Source organism: Daucus carota, chromosome 7 (genome assembly GCF_001625215.2).
Source record: "Daucus carota subsp. sativus chromosome 7, DH1 v3.0, whole genome shotgun sequence".
Lineage (NCBI taxonomy): Eukaryota > Viridiplantae > Streptophyta > Magnoliopsida > Apiales > Apiaceae > Daucus > Daucus carota.
In genome coordinates, this window is record NC_030387.2 from 27,068,346 (window position 1) to 27,079,679 (window position 11,334).

Sequence of the window (11,334 nt, forward strand, 5' to 3'; positions counted from 1 at the left end):
CAACTGGCTCGACTTCTCACTATTCCTAGATAAAAACACAAAGACAACAAGAACAATGCAGCGGTTGGCAGGAAAGATCCTTTCATGCATTTTATGAGAAAACAAGATTGCATAGAAGAACATAGGCGTACTGATAATGCAGTAGTAGCACACGTAATATGGGCAAAAAGCATTAGGCAAAATAATAAAGCTGGTTGGTTGCAGGAAGTTCAGAACTAGAAAAAAATGTGCCAGAGAGGCAGAGAGAAACTTTTGAGGGTGAGAGGGTGATCCCGGAAACTTTAAATTGGCAGATGTGAGAATCATTATAGAGAAGATGATCGTGATGTTGAAGGTGCTTCTCCACGAAGCAGCTCGTATACTGTGGCTTCAGTTTGTGCTTCTTTCTCTGATTCGACCTCATGGCCTTGAGATACTGTCTCCCAACAAAAAAGTTGGAATATGATTTTTAGTGTGTTTGTGAAGAATGCCAGTTGCCTCCAAGAGAAGTTTTCTGGATTCTGTCATGATCATTTCCATGCTGATAAAGAGGTATTAATGTACTTGCAAAAAGAAAGGAGGTATCAATATAATATACTCTGTATCTAGGCAAAACTTTATATAACTATGGACAAAATCTTACAAATAGCAAAATTTCAGATGAAAATTGGAGGAAAGAAAACAGAAACGTTTACATTTGGACAATAGAACCAAAATTGATCCAGGCCCCAGGGTATGGAATTTAACCAACAGAACTATATACAAGATGCAACACGCAAAACCTATCAGTCAAACTGTGTCTCAACGCCATCAATTTATATATCAACATTATACAGAATATATATAATATGAAACTCCCACTGAACATCATTTACATAAATTTATGGTCTAAACTGAGTAATCATTCATTTATGACAAAATAAAGACTCAAAATAGGCAACTGCAAGTTTCTGCCAGCAACAAATGTTCATGCAGCTTCCGGCGCATCACATGGATCGTTAGGTCCCTCATTTTGAATTGAAACACATACTAAAACTAATCTCCACAAAAAAAGCAAATAATGTATACTGATTACAGGAATGAGAAGGAAATATAGTTCAAGCAACATGATTTCTCTTGTTGTCTGTCTTTGTTCAAAAGCAAGAGTTTCCTCTGAAAAACTAGAATTAGCTTACAACTGCTCACTACATTCATAGATATTTGGTAAAGAGATTTTGCTTAACGGAGGAGAAAATTGTCATCAACAAATATATTTTTATCTTGAAAGAACCACAATCTGCCCCTGCCTAGTTAAGACCACTTCTACATCATACAAACAAGTTGAAAACTGCCCTCCAGTCTGAACATAATGCTGTTCGTAGATAGATTGTCATGGCTTGTGTAGCTTGAAACCAAACACTCTCTGGACATAGCTTTGATTTGCTTTTTGTGGCTTGAGGTGCCCGTAGGTCATCAGAAACAGATGAGGAAACGTGGTTCCAAAGTATGCCCCATCAATATCTTGAGAAATGTCAAGGAATTCATGATAATATAATTAGGAATTCAGGATGACCTTGTGACAGAATATATACATAGCATTACAAAAGCCAAGGTGTGGAAAGGGAATATTCTACTCCTAATCATGGGTGCTAGAGCATGCTACACCAAAATATATAACAAAAATGACAATGCAGAACAGATTATAGTAACAAAACATCAACTTAACAATTAGAAAGGTTGAAGGACCATATGCAAATGTTGACTTTGCAACAATAGTTGTATGGAGGAGCATATGCATATGTTAACATGCAACAATATTTGTATGAAGGACCGTATGCAACAAGTTTGTGAGATAAATTCATAATACTAAAAATAAAAATGGCATGACATCACTCTGTAAAACTAGCTTCAGCACACACACACACACACACACACACACAGACACACACAAGGTAACTAAAAATCCAAGCTGTAATATTGCTCACTACATTCCACACAAAAACTCATTGGCACATTTGCAGAACTCTAAAAACATCGGTAATACCAATTTAAAATTCAAGCAAACCACAAATAATGCTATCTTCCGATTTCAATAAAGCATGATAAAATTTAGAAATTTGCAAATTAGCAACATTAAACATATTGTGAAACTTTATTAAAGGGATAAAAGATAGTGAAAAGGATACTGCCTTGGTATTTGGATCGAGGGTAGTAGATATCTTCACATTTAGGACAGTATATTTTTACAGTACTTGATCGTGGAATGTCTGATTGACCAACTGGAAGGCAGGGTTGTCCGCAGCAATAAACTCTTGGGCACCTCCCAAAGTCATAGTTCTTGTACTTTTCTAACTGTAATTTTTAAGGAACAATCATCAGGAAAAAACAGAACACTCAAAGCATACATAAACAACCGAATAAAATGACGAGATGAACAAGATTATACACTCACCATTGCAGCCATTCCTTTGCTGGTCAGTATGTACCGGACATGTATCAGACCATATAACATTTCCGCCGCTGATTCAATCAATTCATTTTGTTCTTCAGTGAACATATCTCCTATCAATTAAGAATGCAATAAAAATTGAATTGTCAGAGTGAGATGGGTAAACAGGGAAGAAATTAATTATAAGCCACGCAGACAAACTTGTGAACACACATGTAATGTAGAGATATGTATGACTAGAGAGATGCACATCCTACAGATAAATTAAATGCAATCCCACAAAATTATTGATGTTAAGTACTCCCTCCGTCCCACTTTTCTAGTCCCCATTTCCTAATTTCTTTGTCCCAAAAAGGTTGTCCAAATTAAGTTAATAAGGTAATTATATGTTAAATTTGTTAATTTTTCTGAAAAAATAATACAAATTTGTGCTAACATGAAACTTAATTATTATGATTGAATGACACGTGGGTTTTCACAGGAGGACAAGAAAAATGGGACAGAGGGATGACATAGAGATTTTCTTGCATAATGAGAAATTATACTCCCAACTGAGACTAGAGTTGCTACTACAGCTCCTAGTTGAGTAGAAAGCACCAAATCTCATTATCCTACCATTTTCACAGTTCGATCTAGTACTATGTGAAGATAAATGTACAGAAACTGCTATAGACTCAACTCAGGTAACTAGTCTTTACCAACAAGCTAAGCTTTCACTAATAATTACAATTTGTCATTTTAGTTTTTTTTTTTAATCCTATGCAGCTCTGATTCATATTAGTTCTCTTGGACCCAGAAACAAGATATTCTATTTGCCTAAATATGGGGAAAGTAAAAATTAATTTTAAGGTAAACTTGTACAGATTAATGACACAAATGTGTAATTATAAACAGAATGCAACAAAAAATTATCTCAAGCAGCAGTTTCTTGTATAACAAGAAGCAAGGCCAATCCAGGTGTCGTTTAATTTCCAATTCTCCATTCTTAAATTTCATGTTATAAACTAAATATCCCATTATGAAAAGCAACTTCAGGCCAACACGCTATAATATCATATATGAACGCACGTCTCACATGTTATACACAAAAAAATACCATGAGAAGACTCGACATCCAATATCAGATCAAGTGCATAATCATAGTATGGAACTTGGCTGCTTAAACCGCAGAGATTGAAGTCGTCTTGAATATAATCATCATCAACTTCACAAAAAAATTCGTTTCCTCTCAAATTGCAAAACCATGAAATCCATGATGTGTCCTCCCCGTCAGACCCACTGACATCAGACTCTTCACTATCTGATTCAGATTCTTCTGCAATATTACAAAGTCAAGCATAAAAATCAAGATCCAATGTGATTGCTAAATGTACAGTAGGATGCATGATAGATACTAAGAAATAAAAAAGCAGTTTAATATCATCTTTAACAGTAATCTATGTTAACATATTTATAAATTTAACAAGAGAAATACTTTATGTGCTTTTACTTGTATAATGAACATTAAAAAATTGTAAGAGAATACTAAGTACAACTAACTTCAGACTACTGAATCACATCTAAAACTAAAATGAGGACTTAGGGTTTCAAATAAAAACTAATTTTACCAGATAACTCATTGAGCATATACACAGATGCACCTAAACAAATGCCTTGTTCATTTGTACATATATTAATAAGTTTACATAAAATATATATCACATGTAAATCCAAGATTTCTACGGTTCTCAATAGAGTCCTACTCTTAATATGTATCATGTGAAAGTACAATACCAGCAAACAATATATAGCTAACAGGTCAGTTGGCATGAAATTTAAAGTAAAACTTATCACAGGCAATATTAGTGCACTTAGAATACATAAATAGAAGGTAGATGTCACCTCATTCCCAGTTACCTGGACTCCCCATTTTTTGTCCTAAATCTGACTCCGTCGCACATGACATGGGTGTGGTATGGGATCCGAGTCAGATCATTCTTACTAAAACCCGACACTTCATCATGCAGCAAATCAATTCAAAATGAAAATTAAGCTCTTTTTAAAACTTATTTGTTGATAGCAAGATCCGACTTGTTTATATGCTATTCAATTGATATTATGCTACAATTTAACATACATAATTAAGTGTATGCGATTTGTGTGGTAGATACTAGTTTTTTAATGTATACTGAATATGTCTATATAATGTTTACTAGCATTAATATCATGGCACCGTGTGGAATTTCGGATCCATATCCAAAATTTCAAATAATCCTAAAAGTAATAATAGACTCTTGGATCCCACCCATACCAAGTCCGGGAGACATAGACCTAATGTTGGATATAAAAAGGATCTTTTTTTCTGAAAGTTCACGTTTTAATACCTGCCAATTCTACCTCATATTAAACTTCTCTTTATAAATGTTGCACTAATTTCCCAATATTTTATAATCATAAATGAAGTGCAAGAGCACCCTAGCCAACTCTTATAATAAGTAATATTGGAACCTGGCCACTTTGAGAGAGACAAGCACGTGAACCTTCTTCAAGAATATTAGAGCTAATAAGCTAGTAATAGAGAAATATCTCAATCTTTTGCTCCATGAAATAGGCCTTGCAGAATCAAAATGTCTTATTTAGTTTAGGAATCTTTTTTTTGGAATTAAATTAAGGATTTCAGATTTATTTCCTTCAAGGATTATTCAAATTAGTACTCTACTCTTTTCTTCTTCAACTTTCATTGAGAATTTTGGCATATTTAATTCTATTATTAGGAAGATATTGTGATGGATCCTTCATTATGATTTCATTAATACAATGTGAGATCTATGGTTTTCAAAATTCATTTTCTACTAAAGTCTACTACCAAAAAAAACAATTCAATTCTCGTCTTGTTTAGACTGTTCAGTAAACCATGTACATTATCTTCCTTGAAGACGAAATAAGTGGTGCCTCCTAATCAAGTATACAAGATTTAATAATCCCATCCATTACTCTGAGCTAAGTTATCATTGAAACAACATTCCAAAAGTGTACAAGACTAATTTGTTCAATATGGATTGTTATCCCCACTACACTATCTAAATACGCACTAAAAAAATAAACACTAAAACGTAAAAGCTACAATCACAACCAATACTCAATCCAAACCAAATGATAAACAATCACACAATATCAAGAAATAATTCATTTACACTAATAAAAAAAATTAAAATACCAACCATCAGCGCATTTATTCTTCAAATTGAGATTCACCGAAGCTCGATTATCGTACTGTGACTTGCTACTTCCAGCAGCCGAAGTAGACGGAATCGAAAGGCGCTCCCTCTCCTTGAGATTCAAAAGCCTAGAATTCGCCGACGCCTTCTCCAAATGCTTATCTAACGCATCGTTGATTCTCTTTCGATCTAATGCTCCTCCAACCACCTCCGACTTTGAAGATCCACCGCCTCGATCTCTGATCATATTAGTCACAAATAATATATACACGACTCTAATTATATGTATTTTCAGTGCTTAAAGAGATGAAAGGCCGTTTTATCGATCATTTTGTGTACAGAATCAAGTGAAATTAACTCGATTTTGATAAAGATGAAAACTTTTTGAGAGATTGAAATGGAAGAACGACGAATTACACGGAAACCGAGGACCTGTACAGAGAGACGGAGAAAACTAGGGTTTCGTACAGCGAGAGAGACGACGAGAGAGACTCCCAGGCTCTTTCTCTCTCTATATTCTAATCTTGTTTTTGGTTGGAAAATTGTCTACAAACATTTTCAATAAATATTTTCTTCATTTTATAAGTTCATGTTTTTCTACTTATATCATAAATATGTATTTGTTGATTATAAGGTCCCTTCATCTTTTTACGATTTTTTGGGCTGCTTAACACACATTTTAAAATTTTTGTAATGTACAATTTCATAACTTATTTTAAATTTTTTTATAAAAATTTAAATATGAATAAAGAATGTATAAAATAATTTAAAAAACTGTACTTTATAAGAGTTTTAAAATGCTTGTCAAACCTTTTGTCGCGAACGATGGGAATATATAAATTACAAAAAATATTAGCAAACTAGAAAATTTAAAAATAAAATTATATATGTCATTTAAGCTAAAAAAGTATGAGAAAAATAGGTAAGCCTAGTCGCGAAATCTCGTCGGATTCGAGTGAGATAAATAAATGTTTTCATCACTCAATTATTTCTTAACTTGCAATTTGGATAATGAAAGTTAAAATATTTGCACTTAAATATTTAAAACTTTCAATTTAGTTTGAACAATTTATAACATTGAAAAATAGATGGACTTTCGACTAGCATGAACAAGTCAGCTACCCGTGTCTAGTTAATTTTATATTTGACCCATGCATATTACTTAATCCCTTTTCTATAATTTGATTTATGGTTTATAACGTCTTTATTTTCTCCCTTATGCTATTTTTCTTTCCTTTTAGGTCCACTTCAAGAAGTTCTAGTTTGTTCGTGAAAAATCCATATGACAACAGTTCAAGTTCGTGGAGTATAAAATATATATTCGATCTTCCATCTTGATCTCTGATGTTGTTAATATAAGGTAAAAAGTTGAATTTTTCTTTATGAATTGTTTTTGTGCGATATTTAATAAGTTTTAAATTTGATTTATATGTGTTGGTAAGATACAAGAAGAAAGTATATATTTTTTATACACTAAGAGCGAGAAGAGCAAGAGAGGTACTTAGGGAGTGAAGAAAAAAAGTAGGAGCAAGAGAAGAAGTAATATAGAGTTATAGATTTGATGACTATTTTATGGAGAGAAAAATGTTGGTTTTAAATGAAGAATGTATTGTACTTCGGAAGAAACATGAAGAATCATCCAATTGTTGGAGAAGAAGGAGAATGAACGAAGCTCGTAAATTGAAGAAATTCTTAGTTATAATTGTTCTATGTTAGTTCATGCTTAATATTTTTGGTGCCTAAGTGGTTGTAATATAAATGTAAGTGAAGTGGTTGCAACACATGCATGTTGAATATTTAATTTGATGTTATTATTATATTCACTTATGCTGATATTAATGTTTATAAAGTAAAACAAAAAATATAAAACATTAAATGAAGTTTGATGTTATTTCATTGATACAATATTGAAGCCGGCAAAGTAGCTTAGCAAATGGCAAATGGGCTCACTGGCCAATACCAGTTCAAATGGATCACATAATGTGGTCACACACCAATTAAAGTCATGAAAATATCAAAGTCCTATCACAAGCTAATTCAAGTCATGAATGTATTAAACAAAAGTGCAACTCCACTAGCATCCTATTTTTTTATTTGTGCTAGGAACATACTTTCTTGAGTGTTCTTCTTAATTAGTCATGTCTACTTGTTGCTTTGTTCGGGTGGCGTTGATGCATCGGAGGGTACTGTTATATGTGATCATCAAAACTTGAAATTTAAGATCTTTTCTTTTTGATGATTACACAATTATTTTAGGGGAATAACTCCCTTAATATATTTCCCCCCTGCAGTAGCTTCATGCCCGACACCATTTAACGCTACTAGTTAATACAACAATTCAGTTAATAAAACAATTCTAACAATTCTAGGTAAAAAACATAAAACTAAGTATCACATCGAAAGGCACAACCAATTGTTCATAAAACTTTAATCACACAAATTAAATAAAATAAATGTTTTAACGAAATTTTGTACGGGTGAATGCTAAGCGAATTAATTTGAACGATAAAATAAATAAAACGAGACAAATATTTGGTGACGCGGAAAACCCCGAAATAGGGTAAAAACCGCAGGTGGGATTGGTTACCCAGCCGAAACAAATATCCACTATGTAAATAATGTTACAGACGTATGATCACAAAGTTGTATAGATAATGGCTAGGGGAAGAAGAGATTTTTTTCTAGCCCATCACCTCTACAGTTTATATACCATGCCAATACGTAGTGTCCCACTTCAAGTCCATTTCGTCCTTTTCTCCAATTCTCCTTTATTTACTCACCACCTCCTCCTAAATTGTAGCCACGTTAATAACAAACTATTTTGAATTAATCCTCCTTAAAATGCGTGCGGTTACTTCCTATTCTTCATAGTTTATCCACTCACTTCTATTCAACTACTTCCCAAGCTTTTATCCCGTTGATAACTTTTTCCTCGTCAGCCATACTTGCCAACTCATGCTGCTCCACGTCATACGCATGTAGCCGCTTGTGATTTGTAAAATTGATATATAACAATAGCCCCAGATTTTATTTATTAATTTATATCATTAATAAAATCTCCCCAAATCATACGAAGTGTTTCCTTGTTTGACGTTAGCGTGTGTATCTGAATTCTATCCAAGATTGACAACTGATATGCTTCGCGTCCAACTACAGCGTCAACAAGGTAGGACCCCTCCCATGTGTCAGCAAACTTGTCGACCGTCATGTCCATTGTCATCTGAAATACCTTCCGCAAGACCAAGTCGCCAACGTTAAATGTCTTGACACGAACATGTTTGTCGTAGGCGTTTGCTACATTCTGTCGGTATGACTCCATCCGTATCTTCGCTATTCCTCTTAGTTCATCCACAACGTCCATGTCATGTGCTAGTGCATCCTCTCGTCATATGTTTGCAACCCATATCTTGCCGTCGATGTCACGACTTCTGGCGTCAGGACATCTTCAGTTCCATAGACAAGACTATATGGGTGTGTCCCGTCGACATCTTCAGTGTTGTCCCGTCGGACCACAAGACCCATGGAAGTTCCTTAGCAAAACATCCCTTACTCATAGATGGCTTTCATAATGTGTTTAGAATGATTATTGTAGACGTCCATTATGTGTGTTGAGCGACGTATTTTTTCAGCCCGGCCTACCCATCGGACAACCCCAGCCTACCCGTCGGACAGCCCCATAATATTAACATGTGAAGTTGTGACATTGATTTGCATTATATTTGTAAAGCCCCTTATAGATATTTCTGACATGTGCAAGATGTCGCATATTTGTCATTGTCGACATCATACTCCTATACGTCCATGGCTTGAAATTGGTTCATGTGATCCTTTAATTTGGAGTGATTGTAATGTAATGTACTAATATGTAAAGTGTTTTGTAGTATGTCTTCGGTCCATGATATGTAACTTATAGACAATCATAATGTAATATGTTGTATGTAACCGTTATGTCACTTGTAATTGTAATGTGTGACATGTAGTCAATGTTATGACACGTGTGAGTGATGACATGTAAAAATATATGTTAAAATTCGTGTGTAATGTGCTCGACCAAGGGTTGTGAGTTTTCGTCGACATGTATCTTAAATACGTCGATGTATTTAAACTCGCAATATACGTAATTGTAGTCGACAAATTTATTTTTAAAAGTTGATGCATGTGGTATATGTATTCGACAAATATATAATTTTCAAACATTGATGCATGCATTCGTAGGCTAGTTGTTGGAACCAAGATTCTGCCGGATGCGGATATCCCGATAGGACCTGCAAAGGAGAAGAATGCGAGGGATTGTCCCCCCGATTCACCTCCGGTGTGAGAATAAGTCAGTGGTTCCAGGTGAGGTTTAATGGAAACTGCAAGTGTTTGTGTGTGTTGTAGAGATCAAGTGAATGTTTATCTCATATTACCGGGGTATTTAAAGGGGGTGATTTCCATGTTGTAACGTCTCCCTGATGTGGTAGGAGGGTAATGGAGTTTTAATGCGGCGTGATCCCCGCCTCCGATCGTTACAAAGATAGTGCTGGAGTAGTTTAAATGATGGGCTGGACCTCTTGGGCCTGTCCTCCAACATGTCCCCACGCTTCGGTCGGGTCTGTGCGTGGCCGAAGTCTGAGTAGTCTCGTCGACCGACGAGAAGAGAAGTCGGATTGTAAGATCGTGGAATCGAGTCTTGACAACCGAAGGTCTGTAGAGAATGGCCCCCGAAGCCCGATCAGTTCCGAGGCGTCATCGACCTGCGATGGAGGTCGAGTCTTATCGCTCCGAGTGGTCGATTCTGGCCACTAATGGCCTAACTAGTGATGTCCCGAAGCTGACGAAGAGCCCGGGACCTCGTTCCTTCATCTTCCCGACTGATCGCTTGGTATATACTGGCCGGTCATCACAGTATTGCTGCGAGCCGATTGGTTATCTTCCCTTGTCGCCAATCGAGAGAATGATTTCAAAGATCGGTTGCATCGGACGGAGGTTCTTCGGTCATACCGAAGGGCGAATAGAGGCCAGTCAAGACGATACTCAATGCTAGAGACCAGGGGGTCGCTATTGAGAACGACGCGTCGGTCATTTGCGCTCATGAGGTCGGTCAGGACCATAGACTTCTTGTCGAAAGCACGGGCGACCTGCTAGGCCATCCGGAAGTAGCCCTGGCTTCTGAACTTTTATATTATTTATATTATTGGTGTGCCTTCGGGCATCGGGCATTTTTGATTGTGTTCGGGCCCCATTTTCAGGGTATGCATCTTTGGCTTAAATGTATGTTGCCTTAGCGTATTTTTCCCTCAGTGCTTCTTGGGTGTTCATAACCTCAGCATGGTGCGCATTTGGCTATTTTTTTTAATCTGCCTCGGGCGTAATCCTGATGTATGTCTTCGACTGACCGGTCTCAATACATGTGTTTATAGTATGTCTTCGACCGACTGGTCTCGATACGCGTTTTTGTATGTGCGTTTTCAGCCGATGAGGCTTCGGCACATGTGTAATTGGTGTTGGCATATGTGTAATTGGTGTTGTACATCTTTAGCCGATCACTACACCATAAAAGGCCTTATCTAACATAAAAAAATTGTTGCAGAATGGGGTCAATATGTTGCTAAAGGCCCATAAAAGGGCTAAGGCAACATTTATTTTATGATAGGATTTTTGCCGTTGCCTTAGGGGGTCTAAGGCAACATATCGTTTGCCTACAGCAACAACCGAGATATGTTAGCAAAGAGTGTTTAATCTAACATT

General features: G+C 35.8%; 1 protein-coding gene across 1 annotated transcript; it reads right to left on the reverse strand.

The window, feature by feature from the left end:
* Positions 1-1,020: 1,020 nt before the first annotated feature.
* Positions 1,021-6,149, reverse strand: LOC108196777 (putative casein kinase II subunit beta-4). The gene is made up of 5 exons (XM_017364212.2): positions 5,608-6,149; positions 3,504-3,722; positions 2,411-2,520; positions 2,145-2,310; positions 1,021-1,479 (listed from the first exon to the last, which is right to left on the reverse strand). The coding sequence occupies exons 1-5, from the start codon at positions 5,849-5,851 to the stop codon at positions 1,349-1,351; spliced, it is 870 nt and encodes a 289-aa protein (XP_017219701.1). The 5' UTR covers positions 5,852-6,149; the 3' UTR covers positions 1,021-1,348.
* Between the last annotated feature and the right edge of the window lie 5,185 nt (positions 6,150-11,334).